The 26,966-nt window shown below is 39.3% G+C and overlaps 1 protein-coding gene across 4 annotated transcripts in view; it reads left to right on the top strand.

Moving 5' to 3' along the window:
* Positions 1-26,966, top strand: part of AGAP1 (ArfGAP with GTPase domain, ankyrin repeat and PH domain 1) — a 680,051-nt gene that overhangs the window by 288,313 nt on the left and 364,772 nt on the right. For all 4 annotated transcript variants that reach the window (XM_074968160.1, XM_074968159.1, XM_074968162.1 and 1 more), the window contains 2 exons: positions 3,455-3,596; positions 13,176-13,310. In XM_074968160.1, the coding sequence (XP_074824261.1) occupies positions 3,455-3,596; positions 13,176-13,310 (277 nt within the window). The remainder of the gene's footprint in view (positions 1-3,454; positions 3,597-13,175; positions 13,311-26,966) is intronic.

Genomic DNA, 26,966 nt, shown 5'->3' with positions numbered 1-26,966 from the left:
AGATCCGATCAGTTGTCTAATACAAGAAGCTTCAGATGAAGGTGAAAAACCCTGAAGCTGGCAATTATAGATTAAATTGCCTACAAAGAACTTTCTTTTCTAACCCCTCGATTTGGAGTTTGACTTATGCCCTGAAAAATGAAGGTTTATATTGTAGACTAAACAAAAGTATGAAAATCCATGATAAAGGTGTAGTAAAGGACAATTACTGTTTTTTGCTTTGCATTTTTTCTGTGCCAAGTTAATACATAAACAATTTTAAAAATAACTCATTTTTGAGGATAAAATCCGAGTGAAATATGTACTATTGGTCAGGTGATGGTAGTCTGCTTTTCATCCTCATCCTTTTTAAAGCATACCAATAATGAATAAATCGCCATTTCCATAGCTCGCCAGCCATGATTTTAGTTGTTCCTGACCTACCACAAAACTGTTCAAGTCTCCTATGATAAAACACAACAGTTAGGAGGGATTTGGATGGCTCATGATAGTTGCTCTGGGATACAGTTTCTAGGTTACTAGTGTGATTTTTGGCCTCATTTGAACAAGTGTTCACCTTAATTAAAAAAATAAAAATGGATGCCTTTGGTGCCATTCAAGACACTGAATGCATATGAAATTGAACTGCCCGCTCTGCCCAGAGAGCTGTTCTTTGCCACAGTGGGATTTGAAGCACATTAGTAAGGAAATGAAAGGGAAGCTTGAATTTGCCATTGCCCGTGCTGTTTTTCAAAGAGTTCAGTTTCTGGGCTGTTAACATGGCACCTTCATAACATTAAATTACTTAAGATGGTGTGTAAATTATTTCTCTCTCTTTATTCACACACACACACACACAACCAGAAAAAAAAGTTACCCAAGAGAGCTATTTTATAAATAGCCTCCTTTGGTGTATCTCATAACCGTTAATAGATGGAATACCTTTCCACCATTGTACACTGGTTTCAATAAATTTTAATACATTCTACAGAAACCATTCATCTCATAAATTATTCTTTAAGAATATCAGTGCTGCAAGCAAGAATTCTGGGCAGAATACAATTGATTCCATGGTATGAGATTAATTATACATTAAAATCCACCAGCTAGACTTCCTCCACAGTTTTTGTACCTCTCATGCTTTTCATTAGGCTTCCAGTTCTGACAACAGTTCAGCTCGCACACATTGACAGCGTTGAACATTTGCTCCATATATTGTGTATTAGCACAATACAGCATTGGCAATACATTGTAGGGGGTTGGCTTATTAAGTATCTGTCTTGAGAACTGCAAAGATTAGTTTTTGCTGTTCTTACACCTTGAAGGATGTGGAAAAATTGGAAAGAGTCCAGCGGAGGGCAACAAAAATGATTAGGGGACTGTAACACATGACTTATGGGGAGAGGCTGAGGGAACTGGGATTGTTTAGTCTGCGGAAGAGAAGAATGAGGGGGGATTTGATAGCTGCTTTCAACTACCTGAAAGGGGGTTCCAAAGAGGATGGCTCTAGACTGTTCTCAGTGGTAGCTGATGACAGAACAAGGAGTAATGGTCTCAAGTTGCAGTGGGGGAGGTTTAATATTAGGAAAAACTTTTTCAGTAGGAGGGTGATGAAACGCTGGAATGCATTACCGAGCGAGGTGGTGGAATCTCCTTCCTTAGATATTTTTAAGGTCAGGCTTGACAAAGCCCTGGCTGGGATGATTTAATTGGGGATTGGTCCTGCTTTGAGCCGTGGGTTGGACTAGATCACCTCCTGAGGTCCCTTCCAACCCTGATATTCTATGATTCTATGTTCCTAAGTGAAAAGACATCCAGGTGTGTTGAAGTGTTCAAATGGTTCATAATCATTTAATGTGTATAAATTCTTTTAATAGAAATAATAAGACACACGCCCCAAAAATAGCCTGTGGATTCCTATTTTCTTTCTGAGCGTTGAGCCTTGAGGATTCATGTTTTCAACCTTCCCCCCCCCCCCACTCCCCACAACCATAAAAGCTAGGAAATTTTCAGTGTAAACAGGGATAATCACATGATCCTAGAAACTGATACTTTTAAAAAATGTGAAGCATTGCAAACTTAAAATTGCAAGACTTAGAAATACTGAAGTAACAATGGGCATAAACCCAGGAGAACAATAATGCATAACACATATATCTAAACATAAAATACGCTAATTATGGAGAGCATAGAGGCAGTGTTGTCCAGTGGATAGAGCATTGGAGTGGAGATTAGGAAACTCATGTACTATTCCCGCTCGGACACTTGATGACCTTAGGTGAGTCACCTCGCCTCTGTGCCTCCATTTCCCCATCTGTAAAATGGTGATCGTGAGGTTGACCCGCTTTGTAAAGAGCTTTGAGATCTACTGATGAAAAGTGCTAGATAAGAAGTAGGTGATGTTATTTATTTGCCTAGTCTTCTCTTTGCAGCAGCATCTACCTTTTGCTATGTATTTGTACAGGGGGGCCCTGGCTAGATTGGTTCTGTATGTATGATAGTAATATGACTAATAACTATGAAGAGATAATGTGTCTTATTTTAGGTTGCAGCTGGTTAGCTTTGTATTATTGATGGAAACTTTAGTCTTGGAATGGACATAATTATAACACATGCTATTTATTAGCTTAAGAAATCCTCCGGCAATCTATAACCAAGATGAATTGCTGCCATGTTAGTTTCTTTTAATATTTCTAAGTAGTACTTGTGATCTGAAATTTTCCCTACAGATATGGTTGTTTTAAGCCTTACCTGGGCACAGAAGTGCCTCTCCTTCAGTAGATTTACGACACCAGGGAAAATCAGTTCCCTTTCCCACTACAAAACCTAAGGCATAATCATTTTACTTAAACTTCTATAATTATGGCATTTGCAAATTCAGATATCTTAAAATTTGAGTTTTAGAATATAAAAGAAATGCAAGCAATATTTGAGATTTTGCTCAGATCTGAAATTTAGTGGGTAAACTTGTAAACCCTTGAATGAAGTGTTGTGCTTTGAATGTCAATGCTGATGCTAGTTAAGAAATCAAAATACATATATTAAGGGATGAACGGAAAGTAACGTAATAGGTTTTTGCACTAACCTTTCATTTCTAGATACCTGTTTTCAAATATTCCTGTCGTTCACAAGTGCAAAGGCAAGCTCATTTCATTCCCAATTTTTCTATGTAACAAAAACCAGTTACTACTTAGAATATACCTAGAATTAATAGCATACATTTTGTCTCCCAGATTCTGCCTGATTCAAGCCAATATTATAATACATGTATTAAACCCTTACCTTCATATGCCCCAAACTCCCTGTAAAATTAAAAAGCAAGTTGAGTTAATAGTGTTAATGGTTATATTTCCCGAATGCAGCATTCTTTCTCCCCTCCCTTCAGCACAGGATAATCCCGCTAATTTTATTGACTACTGCTCACTGCTTTCCCACTGAATCTCTCTCCCCCCCCTCCTTTTTTTTTCCTCTGTAGTTTGCCATGTGGGTCGATGCTGTTATATTTGTCTTCAGCTTGGAAGATGAAATAAGCTTCCAGACAGTTTACCACTACTACAGTCGTATGGCTAACTATCGTAACACTAGTGAAATCCCAATGGTACTAGTGGGAACCCAAGGTAAGTGCAGTCTTGGTTATAACATCTCTAAGACGATACCGGTATTCTAGTTGCTGTCTTCATATTCTGTTATCTTTGGCTGATTACCTGTCTGAAAGTGTCTTTAAAGTGACAGTTTTGTATTGGAACTTTTTTTTAAAGACAAACATACTTAACTTGATCTATTTCCTTTCATACCAACCTTTTTGGGGCATAACTGAAAATGCAGTACATTCCAGATGTTAGCAGAAAATGGCTGTCCTGAACCTCGGGGGTAGTTTAAAGTGTTCGTAACTCTGACCAATCATGTCTGCTTGTTGTTCCATCAACGAGACTGTTTTCATGCTCTGAGTTGAGTACATGCATAAGTGTTTGCAGGATCATGACCTAAATTAAGATGGGACTCAAATTGCTTAAAGATCCAGAATAGACGAGTCCTTTATTGCCCTTAAATCACAAACAAAACAGGAGACAATAACACTTGTCAATCATTCTGCTATAAATATTTATAAAAAATGAAGGTTGCCATTTGCAGGCCAGACCTCAATCCTCGTTATTTTAGATTTGCTGCACAGTCACTTGCATTTTGTGTCCCTTAAAAAGAAACCCCACAATAATACTTCACCCCATTTAGGAAAAAGCTATCCTGCAGCAGCAGTGCTAGAACAGCAATAGCCTTAGGCCATCACAGGACAGGCGAGCTCTGAAGGTGGGCGCAATTTCAGATCCTCTCATGAAAAGTAGCTACTTATTCCCCCTCTCCCCCCTCCTCGGTGTTTTCAGCTGTGGTTTCAGACTCCCCTTCCCCTCTAGCCTGCAGCAATGTGAAAAGTTGGGGATGGTTTAATGCTGATCTAGGGCTTCATTGCTTCCTCACTTTGTCTTTTTGCCAGTTAAGACAATGCCTGGGGACAGGGAGTGGCTTGACAGCCCAGTGCCTGATTGCAAACTCTGAAACCAAAGCTGCTCATTGTGAAGCCTGGGAAGTAGGGGGAACATAGACGGGAAAGAATAGTAACGAGGCGGAAGCAGGTGACAGATAAAAGGGAGAAGTAGATGATACAAAAAAATCCTAGGGTGAACAGAAGAAGCTGCAGTCAAAAAGGGAAGTGAATTGCTTAAAGGGACACTGTCAACTTAAAAATTTCACAATGTGTTAACACCTAAGATAGCTACTGTAAGAGAGAGGTTGGCGGGGAAAGATATTTGTTCAGGATTTCTTTGCTTTGTGAGCCATTTTCAGTGTTTTCCCTTACAGTGATGTGGTCGGTGTTGGAAGTTTTGTATAGGTCTTTTTCCCAGAGCGCCACAAAGGAGAAGGGGAGAATTTTAATGATAGCAGGGCTGGGAGGTAGAGAGGCAGGAACCAAGGGTAATACAAGGCATCATTCTTAGCTACACATCAAGGTGACACTGTCCTTTTTAATGTTATGGTGGTGATTATATCTGACTGGTTTCTGCTACTGATCCACTAATCATAGCTATTAGACTGGTTGTGAAATGATCTCTGAACGATCTCCCTAAAATGCTAGTGTCTGCCCCCCGCTGCTCCTGCAACCAAAGGTGAATCCTCTCCCCATTGTGAATATGGAGGTGAAAAATAGAGGGAGATATTTTCTCCCCCATCTCCAGGTGAAATTGAGGTCCAGATTTTGACAACAAAATATCATTTGAAACCAAAAAAAAGATAATTAAGTGATGCTGCTAATTTTAGATGCATTTATTGTCCACATGCCTTCAGCACCCTCTGCTGGTTTTACAAAGAAAAATCCTTAGACTTGCTTCCAAGCAGACATGTTTGTTTGTACCTTTTAGCTGTCAGGTAATAGATAGCCGTATAAAAACCAATATGCTTCAGTTGGTACCTTACATCACAGATAAGATTTAAAATTTTTGAAACTTTAACCTAAGTAATATACTTCAGACAAAAAGAAAAGAGACTATTTATTTGAGCATAAGCTACAGCTCTCGAAAGCTTATGCTCAAATAAATTGGTTAGTCTCTAAGGTGCCACAAGCCCTCCTTTTCTTTTTGTGGATACAGACTAACACGGCTACTACTCTGATACTTCAGACAGGAATGCCAAGTGTAGTATTGATTCACAGTAATGGCAATTTATATTCAAGTCCATATGAGATTTTATCTTATGGGAACCTCATTGGTTTCTACTAAATAAATTGTAGCTGAATCTTAGGTACATTTTCTGATCACGTTTGTGATGCTGCAGTTCTTTGCATTGTTACTATAAGCTGCCATGGGAAATAGGAAAATTTTATCATTGTGTGTGTCGGTCTGATTTGTAATGGGTTTTAGTGCTATACATCTTTGAAGTATTTTACAATATTAATTAGTCCTTATAATACCCTGACAGGTGGGTACGCTAATGCTAAAAACCGTATTAAAGTAAACTGCAGTTTCGAACAATACATACATTATGATTGGGTCTCCTTGCTCTGTCAATTGTTCCATGAATAAACTCTTTAAAAAACCCTTTACATTATTCCTTTCAATTTTCTGCACTCACTAAATCCTCTCTTCAGATCTTCTCATTTCCTGTGTGGAATAACTACATCTCCCCACTGTGAAATGAATGAGGATCATCATGAAGGTGATAGCTTAGTATGCAGAATTCACAAATGTATGTATAAAAATATAGGTTTTATTTATATGTATTCCTAAATAGCAGCTGATTATATCCAGAATGTGCTGGATTCTTTTTTCATATGAATATAAAGGTAATATAGACCTTCATTTAGCAAAACACTTAAATATGTACTTAACTTTTAAGAATTTGAATAGTCAATTAAATTAATGGGACTTAAGCATGTGCGCTTTCCGGAATTGGGGCCATATAGCTCGTGAGGAAGAGGTGATATTTAAAATCTGTGTAGTTTCACACAATGTCAGTTTGTAAGTGGTACAGGTGAGAACTGCAATGTAAAACACTCTGTTGTAGTGGAGTTTTTTTCAGGACTAAACTAACCACTTTCCTAGTCAGTTGGCATTTCTCAGAGTTCTGAGAGCTGAACAAGGTGACAGTGTGAGTACAATCATATCGCTTCAGAATATTGGGAAATCTTGACACATAGGTGATGGTTTATTATGAGGATCATACTATAGCAGCACTGTGGTTTCTGATCCTTGAAGCTGAAAGATGAACATCAGTAATAGTTTGTATATTACAATGGCTATGAGCAGTCAAGAGTTGATCCTCTCAATGACTTTTTCTAATTATGTTAATTATTTATATTCAAGGGTGTTGATAAAGTCTATTTCTTTCTTGGTCCTGTGGGAGCATCAATGAGTATCTACAATCAGCTGCTATTTAGGAATACCACTATCCTGTTTTAAGTCAGTGTCATGTGTTGGGTCCTAAGGTGTGAAATTCATTTCTCCATGATATCCGTTTCTTTACTCCAAAGATTTTAGTGTGATTACTCTTGAATTCTTAGATGTTTCCTCAGATACCATCAACTACTTCAGTTTACATTTCCTTCTGGAAATGTAATCAGTTACGCATGTACTATGTTACAATAGGACATTGATTGCAACCCACTATCTTGATGGTTGCGTAACAGTTGCTATTACAGCCCCCTGTTTTCAGTTGCTCATTACTGACGTTTTGATCTTCTGTGGATGAAATTTTCCAGAAATGATCGCTGCCCATAGGTGAGTGGTTTTGAAAGTTAGAGCAAAAATGGTTCAGGTTTTTTGAACACAAAGAGAGGGAAACCAATAATCTTCTTCCTATCATAAAATAATTCTTGCAACCAATTCAGATCAACCCTACAGCTAAAATGCCTGACATTTTAGTATTGAGATTTGCATGGAGAATAGAATCATAGAATCATAGAATATCAGGGTTGGAAGGGACCTCAGGAGGTCATCTAGTCCAACCCCCTGCTCAAAGCAGGACCAATCCCCAATTAAATCATCCCAGCCAGGGCTTTGTCAAGCCTGACCTTAAAAACTTCTAAGGAAGGAGATTCTACCACCTCCCTAGGTAACGCATTCCAGTGTTTCACCACCCTCCTAGTGAAAAAGTTTTTCCTAATATCCAACCTAAACCTCCCCCACTGCAACTTGAGACCATTACTCCTTGTCCTGTCATCTTCTACCACTGAGAATAGTCTAGAACCATCCTCTTTGGAACCACCTCTCAGGTAGTTGAAAGCAGCTATCAAATCCCCCCTCATTCTTCTCTTCTGCAGACTAAACAATCCCAGTTCCCTCAGCCTCTCCTCATAAGTCATGTGTTCCAGACCCCTAATCATTTTTGTTGCCCGCCGCTGGACTCTCTCCAATTTATCCACATCCTTCTTGTAGTGTGGGGCCCAAAACTGGACACAGTACTCCAGATGAGGCCTCACCAATGTCGAATAGAGGGGAACGATCACGTCCCTCGATCTGCTGGCAATGCCCCTACTTATACATCCCAAAATGCCATTGGCCTTCTTGGCAACAAGGGCACACTGCTGACTCATATCCAGCTTCTCGTCCACTGTAACCCCTAGGTCCTTTTCCGCGGAACTGCTGCCTAGCCATTCGGTCCCTAGTCTGTAGCTGTGCATTGGGTTCTTCCGTCCTAAGTGCAGGACCCTGCATTTATCCTTATTGAACCTCATCAGGTTTCTTTTGGCCCAATCCTCCAATTTGTCTAGGTCCCTCTGTATCCTATCTCTGCCCTCCAACGTATCTACCACTCCTCCCAGTTTAGTATCATCCGCAAATTTGCTAAGAGTGCAATCCACACCATCCTCCAGATCATTTATGAAGATATTGAACAAAACCGGCCCCAGGACCGACCCCTGGGGCACTCCACTTGACACCGGCTGCCAACTAGACATGGAGCCATTGATCACTACCCGTTGAGCCCGACAATCTAGCCAACTTTCTACCCACCTTATAGTACATTCATCCAGCCCATACTTCTTTAACTTGCTGACAAGAATACTGTGGGAGACAGTGTCAAAAGCTTTGCTAAAGTCAAGAAACAATACATCCACTGCTTTCCCTTCATCCACAGAATCAGTAATCTCATCATAGAAGGCGATTAGATTAGTCAGGCTTGACCTTCCCTTGGTGAATCCATGCTGACTGTTCCTGATCACTTTCCTCTCGTGTAAGTGCTTCAGGATTGATTCCTTGAGGACCTGCTCCATGATTTTTCCTGGGACTGAGGTGAGGCTGACCGGCCTGTAGTTCCCAGGATCCTCCTTCTTCCCTTTTTTAAAGATTGGCACTACATTAGCCTTTTTCCAGTCATCTGGGACTTCCCCCGTTCGCCACGAGTTTTCAAAGATAATGGCAAATGGCTCTGCAATCACATCCGCCAATTCCTTCAGCACTCTCGGATGCAACTCGTCCGGCCCCATGGACTTGTGCACGTCCAGCTTTTCTAAATAGTCCCTAACCATCTCTTTCTCCACAGAGGGCTGGCCATCTACTCCCCATGTTGCGATGCCCAGCGCAGCAGTCTGGGAGCTGTCCTTGTTAGTGAAGACAGAGGCAAAAAAAGCATTGAGCACATTAGCTTTTTCCACATCCTCTGTCACTAGGTTGCCTCCCTCATTCAGTAAGGGGCCCACACTTCCTTGGCTTTCTTCTTGTTGCCAACATACCTGAAGAAAGCCTTCTTGTTACTCTTGACATCTCTTGCTAGCTGCAGCTCCAGGTGCGATTTGGCCCTCCTGATTTCATTCCTACATGCCCGAGCAACATTTTTATACTCTTCCCTGGTCATATGTCCAACCTTCCACATCTTGTAAGCTTCTTTTTTATGTTTAAGATCCGCTAGGATTTCACCATTAAGCCAAGCTGGTCGCCTGCCATATTTACTATTCTTTCGACTCATCGGGATGGTTTGTCCCTGTAACCTCAACAGGGATTCCTTGAAATACAGCCAGCTCTCCTGGACTCCCTTCCCCTTCATGTTAGTCCCCCAGGGGATCTTACCCATCCGCTCCCTGAGGGAGTCAAAGTCTGCTTTCCTGAAGTCCAGGGTCCGTATCCTGCTGTTTACCTTTCTTCCCTGTGTCAGGATCCTGAACTTGACCATCTCATGGTCACTGCCTCCCAGATTCCCATCCACTTTTGCTTCCCCCACTAATTCTTCCCTGTTTGTGAGCAGGAGGTCAAGAAAAGCTCCCCCCCTAGTTGGCTCGTCTAGCACTTGCACCAGGAAATTGTCCCCTACGCTTTCCAAAACTTCCTGGATTGTCTATGCACCGCTGTATTGCTCTCCCAGCAAATATCAGGAAAATTAAAGTCACCCATGAGAACCAGGGCGTGCGATCTAGTAGCTTCTGCGAGTTGCCGGAAGAAAGCCTCATCCCCCTGATCCGGTGGTCTATAGCAGACTCCCACCACTACATCACTCTTGTTGCTCACACTTCTAAACTTAATCCAGAGACACTCAGGTTTTTCTGCAGTTTCGTACCGGAGCTCTGAGCAGTCATACTGCTCCCTTACATACAGTGCTACTCCCCCACCTTTTCTGCCCTGCCTGTCCTGCCTGAATAGCTTATAACCATCCATGACAGTACTCCAGTCATGTGAGTTATCCCACCAAGTCTCTGTTATTCCAATCACGTCATAATTCCCTGACATCACCAGGACCTCCAGTTCTCCCTGCTTGTTTCCAAGGCTTTGTGTATTCGTATATAAGCACTTGAGAGAACCTGCTGATCGCCCCTCATTCTCAGTATGAGGCAGGAGCCCTCCCCTCACAGACGTTCCTGCCTGTCCTTCCTCCCGGTATCCCGTTTTCCCACTTACCTCAGGGCTTTGGTCTCCTTCCCCCGGTGAACCTAGTTTAAAGCCCTCCTTACTAGGTTAGCCAGCCTGCTCGCAAAGATGCTCTTCCCTCTCTTCATAAGATGGAGCCCGTCTCTGCCCAGCACTCCTCCTTCATGGAACACCATCCCATGGTCAAAGAATCCAAAGCCTTCTCTCCGACACCACCTGCGTAGCCATTCATTGACTTCCACGATTCGACGGTCCCTGCCCTGGCCTTTTCCTTCCACGGGGAGGATGGACGAGAACACCACTTGCACCTCAAACTCCTTTATCCTTCTTCCCAGAGCCACATAGTCCTCAGTGATCCGCTCAAGGTCATAGTCCTCACTGAGGAGTACTGCATGCCTTATTGCATCAGAAAATGGGTTTGATTTCTTTGGCCTCTAAAATGGCATTTTGAGCATGTACAGAAGGTGTGTTTGCTCATTAATGGTGTAATACAAATCCATTGACTTGAATGGGCTTTGGATCAGGCCCTAAGTGTAAACCTAAGGAAAGATGGGCAGTGCATGTATGCATAGCCACTTTAATTTTGCAGGTTTCAGAGTGGTAGCCGTGCTAGTCTATATCAGCAAAAAGAACGAGGAGGACCTTAGAGACTAACACATTGAGCATGAGCTTTCGTGGGCTAAAACCCACTTCATCGGATCATGCAGTGGAAAATACAGAAGGAAGATATATATGTGTGTGTATATATATATATACACACACTCAGAGAACATGAAAAAATGGGTGTTGCCATATCCACTATAACAAGAGTGATCAGTTAAGGTGAGCTCTTATCAGAAGGAGCAACTTCAGTCTCCCTGGTCACTCGATTACAGACCTAAAAGTCGCAATACTACAACAAAAAACCTTCAAAACCAGACTCCAACGAGAAACTGCTGAATTGGAATTAATGTGCAAACTGGACACCATTAAATTAGGCTTGAATAAAGACTGGGAGTGGATGGGTCATTACACAAAAGAAAACTATTTCCCCTTATTTTTCCTCGCCCTACTGTTACTCACACCTTCTTGTCAACTGTTGGAAATGGGCCATCCTGATTATCACTACAAAATGTTTTGTTTTGTTTTCCTCCTGCCGATAATAGCTCACCTTAACTGATCACTCTCGTTATAGTGTGTATGGCAACACCCATGTTTTCCTGTTCTCTGTGTGTGTGTGTGTATATATATCTTCCTTCTGTATTTTCTACTGCATGCAACCGATGAAATGCGTTTTAGCCTATGAAAGCTTATGTTCAAATACATTTGTTAGTCTCTAAGGTGCCAGAGGTACTCCTCGTTCTTTTAATTTTGTAGTAAACGGGGCTATTCACCTATGCCCAGACCTGTGCAAAGGCTTCCGAGGACTATTTCAAGTTGCAGTGATTGTAAGAAGGGCTGCTGTATATTGGATGTGTAGTGGTCAAGAAAAGGGAACTGGCCGACATGTGAAGTGTGCAAGTGAGGTCTCCTAACTGCCACTTATACCTAGGCAGGCTGGTCAGAGATATATACTCAGGTAAGCTAAATGTAAACTAAACTTAATGCATAGTTTGTGGGATGTGTAGGGGTGAACCAAGGTTATTGCAGAATCTATACGGAGGGAAGAACTCCTGTGACCCTTGTAATGTCTGCAAGGACTGTGGTGAGAGAGTTGAATTATGGAATTTACATTATACATTTTGGAACCCGGAAGAGTTCTGTTGCCTTTGGTCCTTAGCCAAGCCTTAATTTTTATTTTTTCCATCTTTTTATTTCTTAAAAATAGACAACACTATCCAACAATACTACATGAAGAGGCCATTAATATTGGTGGTTAAACACTCAAGTGAAGAAGTGTGCTTATGCATTACGGTAGTAGGTGTATCATCACTTCCCCGTCCCTACATCCTACTACTCCGTATATCAGACTGTCCATGAAAGTCATTTTTGCATCATACTTAGCATATTATTAGTCAATGTGCTGGCATTAATAAGGGATCTAAAAATAATTTGCTTCCTTAAAGGACTACAGCAATATTGATTGTATTTTGTTAATATATCTTACTCTAAATATATTATTACTATTTAATACAGCTAAATATATTCCACCTGATAGCCTTATATGCATTTTTATGGTAACTTAGGGGGGAAAGTTTCAGTTTACTTTCCAGTTAGTATTGTATCAGTGACTGGAAGATCAGTAGTTAGAACTATGAACTTTGGAAACAAAATTTTCACTAGTTACAGAGTTAAATGGTATTTTAAAGTATAGCCAGTTCTCTGGTGAAGTAATACTTGACTTTATTAAGACAGCTTGTTAGGTCACAATTAAAAGTACAATATAGTAGAAATCATTGAAAAAAGTAATGCTAATAGGACTCTTATTTACCTGTGTTTCCTGAGAAGAGTCCAAGATGCACCTCTGAACAATAATTTTATTGTGGAATATTACTAGAGGAAACGTCCCTTTAAATGTATAGTATATGGGTGCAGAGGAAAAATTATGAAATTTACATGTCTTAAAAGGTAGAGAATTTATATAAAAAGCAGTTTGTGTTGGATGTGTATTTATATGCAAAAAGGGAAAGTTACTGTTATGTAATCTTAAATTGACAGTACCTGGCTTTTTTGCTTATCTGCGCAACCTTTAGTCTCTTTATGAAGTTTTTTGCGTGGGTTTGTTTTTAGGATTACATTTAAGCACCTTGTAGGCTCTGTAGGCATAGGGTGTTTTCTAAATATAAACTGCTGCTGTTGAATACAGGATTTGTTATCACGATAAAACTGCTAATGCTGTTGCTTTTTTCCCTCCTCTGCATGCTGTTACTATAGATGCTATAAACTCTAATAATCCACGTGTTATTGATGATGCCAGAGCAAGAAAGCTGTCGAATGATTTGAAGAGATGCACTTACTATGAAACCTGTGCTACTTACGGGCTGAATGTGGAAAGGGTCTTCCAAGATGGTAAAGATGGATTTTTTTTTCCTACTCAGTATCTCATAGCATACTGTAACCAAAGTGTTCTCCAAATTAACAACCAGTGCCTGCTATATAGTTCAGAGGATTTAATCCTGGTTGGGATCTTTTATTTTGGTAGCACCTAGAGTCCCAGTTGGGAATTGCTCAGCACTGTGCACACACATACAGCCTTCTGTACTCCAGTTGCTGGGTTCAGTCCCTTCCTGGTTGGAAAGAAACAATACATTAGAACCATAATATCATGAATACATTTGTTGTTTATGCAGATTATATTTATATCTACTTAAGAAATGTCTTCATGCAGGTATACTATATAACAGACTGAAGTTGTGTGACTGTGGGTAATCTTTTATGTTATTACTCCGACTTAATAGACATATATAATAAAGATATAACTAAACACATTTTTAAAAATTAGGGGAGAGTAGAATATGAAATCTGATGAGATAAATAAAATGCATAAGATCGGTATTAAAATTCTCTCATGGAATCCACATAACTGTTATCAGTTGGCAATTTCACCTAGCCATCAGAGTAGAATTGAGTCTTAGCGGTATGTCTATACTACCTGCCCGATTGGCGGGCAGCGATCGATCCAGCGGGGGTCGATTTATTGCATCTAGTCTGGACACAATAAAACAACCCCCGAGCGCTCTCCCGTTGACTCCTGTACTCCAGCGCTGTGAGAGGCGCAGGTAGAGTCAACGGGGCAGCGGCAGCAGTCGACTTAACGTAGTGAAGACACCGCGGTGAATAGGTCTAAGTACATTGACTGAAGTTGCGTAACTTAGATCAATTCCCTGCCCCCCCACCCCCCAGTGTAGACCAGGCCTTAGGGAGGGATTTAAAAGATAGGGAGTAGTGACTTTATGGACTAGTGTGAGAAGATGTTCCAAATCATAAATACAGCATGGAAGAAAAACACTAAATATGTAACTTGACTGACAATTGTTAACTTGGACGGTTACTCCTGGAAAAAGCTCCATTGTGTACCTGAGGGGAAAACACAATGGCTAAATAAACAAAACAAAACAAAAAATGGAAAAGAAATATGCAGTTCCTAAATGTCTTCTGTGTATGAAACAAGTCTCTGTGCTCCCTCTAGTGGTAGTTCCACATACTGTGTGTATTTGAGGCATCTCCTATCTTCCACTGTACTAATCAATACATGACTTTATCCCCAACTGTAAACTGGCCACTACAGAAATTATTCTAATTTTTAAAGAAAAAATTTTAATTAGTTAAATCTATTTCCTGAAGTTCCTGATCTCTGCCATGTTCCAGTCCCTGGGTTTTCTCTTCTAAGAACCATAGTTACCTGAGATCCCATCTCATCAGTAAGTGTCTAAGGCTATGACTACGGTACACGCCACTTCTGATGGCATGTAGTATATGTGTAGCTACATGCTGCAGTGAAAAGCAGGCTGAGTCCACGCTACGGTGTGTTGCTACGAATGTCAGAGCCTTTACCCAGTGCAAGAGTGTTTCCCCGTGGTGAGGCAGGGCTCCAGCAGTGGGGAGCTGCCCGAGTCTTTCTCCATCATCTCCCCAGTGCCAGAGCCTTCCTCTGCGGTGGAGAAAGGCTCCATCAGTGGGGAGGCAGCAGCATACTACACTGCTAAAAATAAGTGTCAATAGGAAGACACTGCTTGAGCTAGTACACACATACCCACACCTTTCCAGCGTCTTCACTTGCCTAAGCCGTTCCTCACTGGCTACACTGCTATTTATACCTCTGCTAGGGTGGCTACGGGTGTGGACGCTACATATGCTAGTCTACAGTATACGCCATTTTTGGTGGTAAGTGGTGTACATGCAAAAGAAGTGAGGAAAGATAGATCAAATGGACTTTCTGTAAGTGGAAGTACTGAATGAATTGCTCTTGGTTTAAATTCTAAATAGAGAGGTTATTTTTATTCTTAACAATTAAGCTAATATACTTTGTGTACCCATGTTGATCTTAGAGAGGGTATTAAGGAGAAATCCATTCTATTCTCTTCATATTCCCTGTATCAGAGATTAATTTCTGCAATTTTGCATGCAAAAAATAAAAGTTTAATTTCCTTGTTTGTGATTAGCTGCAGTTTATTTTTCATGACATATACCCTAAAAACTTTTGGGATTCCATCCTCTCTCATTTCTCAGGAAACTCTTGAGAGATGGAACCTGTGGAATTATGCAGTGATACAACTCCTCCACTTCTTGTGCATATCTGTACTGGATGAGCTGGTTATTACATACTGTGGCCTTCTCCTATAATGTCAGAATGCATCCGATGAAGTGAGCTGTAGCTCACGAAAGCTTATGCTCAAATAAATTTGTTAGTCTCTAAGGTGCCACAAATACACAAGTATTTCTTTTTGCGAATACAGACTAACACAGCTGCTACTCTGAAACCTGTTTAAATGTTCAGTATGTTGAGTGGCATAGAATTGCCTATACATTAAAAAGTGAAGTGTTTTTCAGACTAGGACAGCAGCTCCTATTCTCGTTGAAGTCCGTGAGAATTATGCCATTTTCTTCAATAAAAGAAGAGGTAACCTTGGGCCAAAAGATAAATTTATGGCAGGTAATACAAATCCTGATCAATGGCCAGTTGATTCACTGATTTCAGACATCTTCGAGGAAACACTTACCAAGATTAAATATGATTTAATCTGAGATTTACAGCTGTGGGAAACACCAGATTCAATTTAGTCTTTACAAAATGATGCAGTGATTCTGTAGAAACAAAATTACAGTTCCTTGAAAATGAAAAGGTCTTATGGTACCATATGTCAGTGCTTGACCTTATGTAACGATGATTATGGGAGGGGGGAAAATAGCTGACTTGAAAGGTAGAGTTTTATTCTTGTAGGAGCATGCCTGAGTAATTCCCATTAGTGCTCTGAGAAAATCTGTGTGTGTAATGAGGAATATCTTATGCAATTATTTTGTGTCTTTGTCACCGTCTTACTTTTTGGCTGAAGAACAAAAAATCTTTTGTGAAGCCATATTTAATAGGTAAGGGAAAATCAACCATTTTTGAAAGGTCCTGTATTTAAAATATACTGTGTTCTATTTTAATTTCTGTACTTGATGGCAGGTGGAGTTAAGGACTCTTTAATTTTGTATGCATACTTCTGAGCTAATTTACTGAGGGTGTCTACAATGTGTCGCCGCCACTGCTGACACAGTGTAAGAGATTTTTGCTGGAGAGGGGGCACAGATGGAACATTTTCGCGTCTTGGAGCTGTTTTGAACATGCTGTGTTAATGTTTTATTAGCTCTTATATAGCACTTTGTGCGGTCAAATCTCTGCAGAGGCGTTCAGTTGTTATCCCTCCTCTCCTGTGCTTCCCACTGGTGATACTGAAATAGATGGAGGTAAGAATAATTATCCTCATTTTATGTATGAAGAGTCTCAGGCCCCAATCCTGCAAGTTACCTAAACTCCCACCTAACTTTAAGCATTCCATTGACTTGAGTACAGTGGTTCACATACTTAAAATTAAGCATGTGCTGAACTACTTTACCATATCAGATCTTGAAGTGACTTGTCCAAGGCAGCATGGCAAGTAAGTGACATAACCAGGATTAGAACCAAGGAGGTAGTGGACTCCCAGCCCTCCATCATTCCTCACCCAGGCCACTTTCCGTGTTGTTGTTGTTATTAGTAGTAGTAGGGGAGGGGTAGTGGTGGTAGTTACTGTTTGTTCAGGCACTTTACAAAACAGGAATACATTATTCCTTGCTTGAATTCTAATTTTAGGGACCTCCTGTGATGAGCATGTATAGAAAAAAAACTAAACAATGAGAGAATGGGATGAGTGAAGGCATATTGTAGCAATAAGATTAAGCTCTGATCCAGAATAGATATGCAGACATTTTCATAGCCCAGTTAGAATTTTAAAATTCTATTTAATTAAAAGTTTTTGACTTGATGCTTGCAGCCTTTGTAGAATGTCCATTTTTAAGAAAGATTTGATGGTTGTACCTAACATAAGTGTGTACATGGTGGTGATAACCTAATGAGTGTGGTAATTCCTAATAACATTTGGTGGTAGAATAATTTCTCTGTATCTATGGAACAAACAGGCTTTAAAATGTGACCTTTTTTGCAAAATATTCACCAGTTAAGCAGTCTTCAGAAAGTATTGTACACAGTATGATGCAGGCATGCAGCAAGTTACCAGTATGTATGTAAGGAAAGTGGTTAATGGAGCCATTAGTAAGACAAGTATATGGGTACCAAAATTATTGTAAAACACACCAGCTCGATAAATATCTCTTCTTGGATTTTACATATAGATTTTTATAACTTTGTGTTACACTGATAGGGGCTAGATAACTCTCTCTATTAGATATCTTATAAGCCTTCACAACTGGTTTTTGTTTGTATTATGTGTTTATCACCATCACTATGTATTATACAGATGGATATGTGCTGACAAGTCACCTATTTTCTTCTTCTCCTACTTCTTCCTTGTCTTTATTGCTGTCCTGTCATTCTGTTTTAGATTTTCCAGTAATGGAGCATGGTATTAAGCATTGTATAAAGAATAGAATTGTAGAATTGGTAGTAGATACAAATTTTTAGCATTAGGTTTGGAGCTCCCATGTTAGAATTTGAGTCATATTTTCAAAAATGACCTGTAATTTTGCACCCTCAAATACTTGTGGGTATAGGTGATGGAATATAGTCATCTACCTAACAGGTTACTTCCACTATCAGGAAATTAGGCTACATAAATTCTATTATGTAGTCTGCAGTTGACTACAAATTCAGAATTTCTAAATTCCTACCCAATAGCAACCCTAGGTTTCTTTCATCTTTTCCAGTTGGAATTTAATTTTATTATTTGTCCACACTTCTAGTATATCTTTGTTCTCTTGCGTATTTTCTGCCTTGACTGATGTTGGTAAATCCTCCGAATTAAATTTCATCTGCAAGCTTCAGTAAAGCGCTGTTGGCTCCTTCATTCAGATATTGTTAAGTAAGACTGGATGCAAAATTGATTTTTGCATTAACCACCTCCATACTCTCACACAGCTTAACTGGCTGCTGTTGACCCATAAACATGGATCATCTTTTTGCCACTTTTCAGTCTACTTCACTGTTCCTATCAATAAGCCAATTGAATTTTTTTCCAGGTAAAATTTTGTGAAACGGTATCTCATGCTTTATGAAAATTCAAATATATTGCATCTAGCGTGTTCTATTAAAGTAATGGACATTTTGCTCTTGACTTAAATCACATTTGTGTCCGAAGAGCTACTCTTTATAAGTTTGTTGCTTTGTTAATATATCAGTGGTATTTTCTAGGAGTAGGTAGTTAATGATTCTTCTCAATATTATTTTTCTTTGAAATTTGAATTGTCAGGACAGCTCAGTTTTATCTTTTTTTGGAAATATGTTCTGTTTGCTTTAGTCTTACTGTTTGGTATCCTCATGGTGGTTGATGATTTTTCAAAAGTGATTATTCGTGGTATAATAAATGCAACTAATTCTCTTAATTCCTTAAGATCCATAATTCTGGTCCCTCTGATGTATATATGTTCAGACTTTCTCTTATGTGATTTTTTATTAGAAGTTATTTTTGCTTGGTCATCTTCTCTTAGTAATCGTTCAAACTTCATTAAATCGAATTTGTGGGTTTTTTGGGGGTTTTTTTGAACATGATAAATAAAAGCCTGGTTTTGCCGCTGTTCTGCCTTGTCTTCTACGGGACTCCTGTGAGATAGGGCACTATTCAGGGTGAGTAAGCGTGGCAGAATCAGGCCATAAATTACTGCTCTAAATAAAAGAGAATGGGTTTTATCTTTGTGTGGTATTCTGTGCCAAACTTTTACAGGTCATAGGCTGTTTGTTTGTTTGTTTGTTTGTTTGTTTTTGGTAGTAGGAAAAATTGTGTGAAGGGTTGTTTTTTTTTTTTTTTTTTACAAAAGTACAATAGGTCTTTTAAAAGATCTCCTCATTAAGATGTAGTTCTCTTTTGCCACACATCAAAATAGCTTTATCAGTGAAACTGAAAATGATTATTTTAATATTTCTTGGCGGCACAGTATTGTACTGTCTGTGTTCTGCCCCAGGTTGTCTCTCTAATTACTTTAGCCTGCTTGAATTAGCTTGATGTACCATTAATACTTAAGAATTGCTTTTATTTTTGCTGATGATGTATTCGTAATTGCATGGTTTTTTTCTTTCCTTCAGTTGTTCTGTTGTTTGACCCATTTAACCCCACGCTATGTAACTATCTCAATGTACACCAACAGAGAAGAATGTCAAAATGTTATCTGCCTGTGTAGTTTACTTGCATCAGGTGTAAACTGATTTAAAGTTGTTCATGTGAGCCTATAATTTGAGTTTAAAGGACAGCCTGATATTGTAGTTTAACAATGAATTTATTTTTCTTTTGCACTTAACAGTTGTGGAAGCTGGAGACAGTTGCATATTTTTTATAAGTACAACTTAAACATGAACCTCATGCAGGGTTACTAACTATTCCTCACTAATACATTGTTGTTAATATAAATTAAAGTTATACAGAACACAGGTATCATAGAATCTCAGGGTTGGAAGGGACCTCAGGAGGTCATCTAGTCCAACCCCCTGCTCAAAGCAGGACCAATCCTCAATTTTTGCCCCAGATCCCTAAATGGCCCCCTCAAGGATTGAACTGACAACCCTGGGTTTAGCAGGCCAGTGCTCAAGCCACTGAGGTATCCCTCTTCCCCCCCTATGTTTATAGGTTTTTCACATTTCTAAATGTCTGGCGTATTTCTCTTTTAAATCAATTGCTTTAAGAATATGAGCTACTCATTTTGGTAGTGGTAATGAACGGTTTTTCAAGGCTGGCTCTTGTGTTTAAAGATACGTTAGCAATGAGTCTGTAGAGATAAAGCATTGCTGAAATTTCAGTGCTGCTTACTGTCTAATTGTTAAGGTGCCGCTAGACAAATTAGAGCAGGCTCTGGAAATAAGTCATCACTTGAATGGAATCTTTCAGTGTGATTTAATTATCCCAATTACTGTGGGTAGCGTGGCTGCAATCATGTCTAATGAAAGGTGAATTCCTTAGCTTCTGAAATAGTTCAGAACATGTGCCAAAGGAGGAAAAAGGTACAAGGCTAAAAAAAAAAAAAAAAAAAAAAGCTTGTTTAGCTATGTATCTAGTACGATAACTGGTGGGGTACTTGTATGGCTGTGTGTAAGATCTAGCCTCTCATCAGTTCTGCTGCTGCTGACTCTTGCATTTTTCCTTTTCTGGTTGACCGCATATTAGCCACCACCACTAACAGTCACTACCAAAGGCTTAATGTAGTGGTGAGGTTTGTAGACTTGAATGCACTGTGTTCTGAGTTATATGAACCGGGTATAAAAACCTCCAAGTTGGATCAGGAGAAAATTGACCGCAGTTTATAATTTGTGCCCTTTGCTATGTCCCCCTGACTATGTCAGGTTGAAGGAATCTGGAAGGGGAGCCGTTAGAATCCCAAAACGCCTACTGAAAATTAAATTGATTTTATTTGATGCAGTATATATCCAATGTGGTACATATGTCAAAAGTATATTTTATTTCCAAATCCTGCCCACTGTAGTACTGACTCAACTGTGTGAGCAGAAAGGTATTTTAAAGTGTGAACTACAATCTCTGTTAAAGGATAAGGATGACATATTAGTGCTTGTACGTTTGGATTACAAAGAGAGGCTGTCACTCGCTATCAGTCTTATAGTCAGTTTTTACAGATACATTTTCATTAAGAAATGTTAATCAGCTTAATGGGTAGAGAATAAAGTCTTAGTCCTATTTACACTGACAGATTTTAGGAAGAGGCAATCTTCACTCTTACACTGGATGTGGCCCCAAGGGTTCCTCAGTTGGAAGTCAGATGCTGGAGAAATGTGGATCCGAAGTACTATGCAGAGCAAGGGAGCAGGTCCTCTGGCTTCTGTAATTACTTTGATTTCCGTAATGTACAGCTGTGACCTTTCGGTAGAATGCTTATGGCTACAGCACAGCATCTGAAGTGACATGTGGCCCTGATTACCCATTAGCCAGGCTAGTCAACGGTGGACAGTGTCAGCCTGTTTAAATTCTGAATTGCTGCAGTGCAGCTGCAGCACTGGGGCATTAATCCTTTGGCTCTCGTTAGTCTCAGGTGTACGTATTTCTCCTTTTTTAACAAAACAAACAAAAGATAGCCAATTATTTTGTGCCACATTTAGCCTGGAGTACTAAAATCTCATGTATCCCGTTTATTTTAAGTAGCTATTTGTGTCATATGAAAGCACATTTTAATGCTTATTTTTTATGGAAATAAAACATGTGATGCGTTTATTTGACCAGTATTCATGAGCAGCTAATTGTTATGGCACTATATTTAAGATCTGTATCTCAACTTGCTACATTCTTACTCTCAATCTAAGAGTAACATGACAGGATAAAGATTGCAGTTTTGATGTAGTCATAAAATATTTGTTAAACTCAGTGTGGAAGTAAAGAAGTAACTGTGTATCTGTTGTTTGGCCCTTTTTCTGCTAATGATCTATTTTAACTAGTAGAGTGTGTTTCTGTAGTGGATTAATTGAAGTGTATTCAATATCTAATTTCATTTATAGAAAATACATAGAGAATAGGCATGTCAGTCCATCAAGGCTGTTTTGTTTGGGTGTTATAAAAACATTTGTCTTCTCTTGTTAACTTGATATGGAGAATAAGATTTTTTTGAAGTAGCTACTGCTTTTTGCCTCTTGTGTAATGTCCTCTTCATTTCCCTATATGCCTATACATACTTGTACATAAAATCTAGTGAATGGCTCCTGGAGACATACAAATTATAGTATATGCCCTTTTACTTAAGATGCTAAAGCAAGTGTTTAAAGTGTACCCGTATTTATAAGACTTTAACATTCTTGGGACACATCCTTACCCTTATTCTGACGTTAGATATATGGTAACATTTTCAAAGATTCCTAAATCCTTCTAAATGTCAAAAATGCTTAGACTCCTAAGTCACTTAGGTGCTTTTGTAAAATTTCCCCCCTGAAGGACTAGATTATTTTGTATTTTATTTATTAAGCTTAGTTTGGAGCAATTAAGGAAGAAACTACCTACCGTTGAATTAGTTTTGTTTATTTGCAGAATTACTGTGTTTATATGGAATACAGAATATTTTTCTACCAGCAGAACTTCTTGGATATTTTATCAAATATTATGGAAAAAATAAAGCATCTTTGTAATTTAGGAAGAGGTCACTAGGGAGCAGTGTAACAGTATCCAAGGATTGCTTTTATGCAGCTTCCCCTCCTCCCTGTTACTGTTGAGAATACAGGCATAATAAAACTAACACACTGGTTTAAGAGATCATTTAGACCTGCAATAAGAGAGACTCCATAAATTATGTAAAGTTATTGGATCAGCGGTATACAGAAGACGTTAAAAAGAAAAAAAGCGTTCCCTCCTTGGAAGAATGGAGGGGAAAGGCATAGAAAGGTTAAATAGTATTGAAAACTGGAATCTTTCTGGATTTGTGCAGCCCATTAAAAACAAAAAGTGAAGGTCAAGATCCAGCAAATGACTCATTTGCTATTACAATATTAAAATAATTTAAATATAAAATCTCCCCATGCTCCTATTGGAATCCTGCGCATCTGCCCTAATTTTTCTATTTGAAGACTCCATTCTGGAGGGCCCTATGTTGCAATCACTGTAGTACTAGGTTGGATTATCTTCATTATCAATTAGCTCTGCTCTTAAATTGGCCAGAGGGACTCTAGCAGCATGCTGTGTATTCTGCAGGACAGTGGCCTAGAGTTCCAAATGTAATAGAGTGCACTGAAGTTATCTGAGGGTGCTTAAATTTTTTTTTCAAGTCAGAGCCCTTTTTGAATGAAATAAGAAAAAGAAGAGTCCAAGCAGTGCAATATATCTCATATTATTTATGTTGATATTAAATTCAATATAAATTTCTACAGGAATGTGTTTTCAACATATTCTGCTCCTAAATTTGGAGTTTGTATGATGCTGCAGGATTTTGTATTAACAATGTTGCATTACAGAAGTAGTTGAAGGAAAGTGGGAGACTTTGGCATGGGGTACGGAAAAGGTGGGAGGGCCTGGCAAGCTGGAAAGGATGAGAGTTGGTTTGGGTGTTAGTTGCTTATAGGGGATATATTTATTATTTACTTCCTGTAGATGGGTGGAGATAGCTTACCTCGTTTGGGAGGTAGTGGTGGAGGCGGTTGAGTTGATTTTCTAGTTCCCTGTACCGTTAACTCTAGACAACGAGCAGGTACCCTCAGCCTCCATTCTCGCAACAAGAGAGATACTTGCTAGCTGGATGTTACTCCTATAATGATCAGCAGCTTGATTTTTAAACGACATTGAGTTTTTTGGGGGCTGGGTTTTTTTTTTCCTTTCAGATTGGTCAGTCTCTAGTCAGAAAGAACAGCAATGACTGTGTGATAATGGATGGCGTTTCAGAGTGCCCAGCATATACTTACTGTTGGAGTGTGTCTCTTACTGGAATCCATAAACTGTCCTGGATGCTGGATTTGCTATATAGGGTGGCTTAAGAATTTTGCTAAGTACCTTACAGTCAAATAATAAAGGCATGTTCCTGCCCTGAAAAACTTACAATCAAATATAAGACACAATGAAAGCAATACAAACAATGGGAGAAAGGAAGCCCGCATGTTACAAATGTAAGGTTACTTAGGTATGTATTAGGCAAGTCTTAAATTCCTAAGATATGTACATATTGCTTTTTAAAATCGAATTAAATCAAATTTTAATAGTGAGGGTTTTTTAGGGGGAATGGAGCTGTTGACAGGAGTTTGGGAAGGAATGTGAAAGTGGGCAAGGACTGGGAGGGCAGGGAGATGGGACAGGGTGTTGAGAGAAGCTGAGGATCAGGAATAAGAGAATGAGAAGCATGGTGGAGTAGGGCAGATGATAGTGAGATGTCATTGGCTGGTTCTAATAGAGATTTGCATTTGGAGGTGTCAGTGCCCTGCTGAATATGAAAGAATACCAGTTTTGATATTACAGAAGGTGCTACTGCTCCTGAGCCCCCTGGGTAAGTTGGGAGCTTTTGAGCTCCATAGTTGGCAGACTCAGCTGAGAAGGTTGCTTCATGGTGGTGATCTGTCACTTGGATCTATTGATCTTTGGGCTGACGGCCCCAGGATCCAGTGATGGGAACGGTATGTAATCTTTCATGCAGGTTATAAAAATTTAGCTTTGGGGTAAAGGCTTGACTTACTGCCAGGTGCTCTGGGGTTTTGTTTCCTTTCTAGCTACTAGTTAAGATTAGGGTTAGTATCACTTTACATTTACTTCTAGCCTATATCAAACTGTATTATTATGTTACACTTAGTAATTGAATCTGGTTTCTGCTGCTATTCTTCACTAAATACCATGTTAAATTCATTGTTGCTATTAAATGCAGGCTATGTGAGCAAAGAGTAAGATTCTGTGTAAATACCTGTCTAGGGTACAATGCGCTGTTGTTGAAGGTGGTGTGCAGCAGTATCTTTTTTAAAATGTACGACATACACGTTTCTGTTGCCAATCTGTTCCTGCTGTCTCCGTTTATTTCAGTTTTGCTGTTAACACACTGTGAAAACATGCTGCTGCTAAGTGCTAGTGAATCAGATCTTGCAGAGTTTTATTCTGAATAGATTAGAAATAAGCAGCCATTCTGTCAGTTGGAGAGAGGTGAGGTTATGAAAACCATCCCGCTTTTAGGTTTTGAGTGCAAGATTTCCTGGTGGGACCAGTGGAAGAGGTTGAACAGAGGAATGATAAATTCCCAGATTCCTTTCAATGCCAAGGGATCTGAATCACAGTCTGATTACTTAACTTTGCTTATCGAGTTACTCTGCAAACTCAGGATGTTCAGTTGCAGGGGATGTATCTGAATGCAAGAATAAGAAAGGCAGCTCACTTTTTGTAATGGTTGCTAGCTAGAGCCTTAAGATCTGCTTTAAGCTGTTGCTAATGATGTTGTAATGGGGGTTGGTTGAGTTCACCACAAGGTTAGATAAGGGCCAGGAAGGGCTTCACCAGAGCATATGCTGCTTTAAGTGGTAACCATTTAAATCCCTTTATCACATTGACATCCTTTTTCTTACTTCTGACAGTCTTGTTTTCTGAAGGCCCTTCTAAACTACTGCTCATTTTCAGCACAGTTGCCAACTTTCACGCAGTAAACAAGCACCCTGACTTTCGCAATAAACCAAAAGCCAGGCTAATCCCATTTCAAAACAAGGCCAAAACAAGCCATTCCCTAAGAAGCCCAACACACTATGTGACTAGATCCTCCCCCGGCGTGCAGTCTGGGACTGTGGTGAGCCCGCTGTGCACCCCGATTCTCTCCCACCTTGCCCCTGCTTGCTGGGAGCTAATTAAAAAAAAGAAGCAACAAGCTACAAGCCAAAAGCTAGCCAACAAGCAACTCACAAGCCAATTAAGCCAAAAACAAGCCCAATTTCTGCGTTTTTTTCATGGGTTTGGCATGTCTGATTTTCAGCACTTTTTGGGGGGGTAGACTATCCTTCACATTGCTTTTTTTTACTATTCTTACTGTAGGCTGTTGAATTTTGTATTTTGTCATATACAGGTAGCTCAAAGCTAGTATTTATAAGTGAGGGTTTTAACTGAAGTCCTGAGAGAACTTCTTTAACACTTAAATTTTCTTTAGTAATCCATTGCGCCTGTTCTTAAAAATGTATATAAATTACCACAATCTGTTTTTCAGCAAGGTTGGAGTTTAGCATGACATTGTCTGTGAAGTGTTTGGACTTTTAATTGTCCCTAACGTGTCCTTACTGCGTCTGTCTTACAAGGTTTTAATCTTCCAGTTGCAAATATGGTGTTTCATTTTTAGTTTGACTTTAGTTTAACCTCTAGGTCTTCCACAGATTCATTTCAAACCATGTTCAGTGGCTTAGTAATAGTGAATGAACAGAGTTGGGGTAAAATTGTCAAAAGTGCCGAAGTGCAAAGATCCTTCGCAAGAGGTCAGGATAGGTATAAAGAGATGTAGCTTTCTATTATTATTGTAAGACTTACTCTGTAACAAAAGGATATAGAATATAAGCTTCCAGCTCAGAATGTCATTAGAACAATGTCACTGCTTGTTAAGTTTCACAGCTTTAAACAAGAATTAAATATGTAAGAGCAAGAACCGCTGTTAGTAGACAGAGTGGACAGAATCAAGATACAGATACCTGTGTGCACTCTGGGTGAGCTGTTGAAAATGTTTCAAGGTTTAATCTCAATTTGCTGTCAACTTTTCTCATACAGCTTCCTATGCATAGTATACTCTCCTTTGTCGTTACTGTGAATTTCTTGACTTTTCACTCTGAGCCAAACTTTTGTTGATTCCTGTCATATTTTTGTTTGAGTTTTCTGTGTTTTTTGTAAGCTTAAAATATTTTGATGCAAGTAACTGGATAGTTATTTCATTTTCATCATATAAATACACTTGGCATTGGCTGCTGTGACTTCTGAGTTGTCGACTGTCGGCCTTATAATATGTTTAAAATTAACATAATCTATTGGTGACATTTGATCCTGACAGTGGACGCGTGTGAAGGCCACGTTTTAAACAGAGTTGTATTTATTGAAAAATGTTGCAGTTCAAAAGAAGTGC

This window comes from Natator depressus, chromosome 11, assembly GCF_965152275.1.
Source record: "Natator depressus isolate rNatDep1 chromosome 11, rNatDep2.hap1, whole genome shotgun sequence".
NCBI classification, from domain to species: Eukaryota; Metazoa; Chordata; order Testudines; family Cheloniidae; genus Natator; species Natator depressus.
Note: the sequence above shows the minus strand (reverse complement) of the source record. Positions and strands in the feature narration are given on the sequence as shown.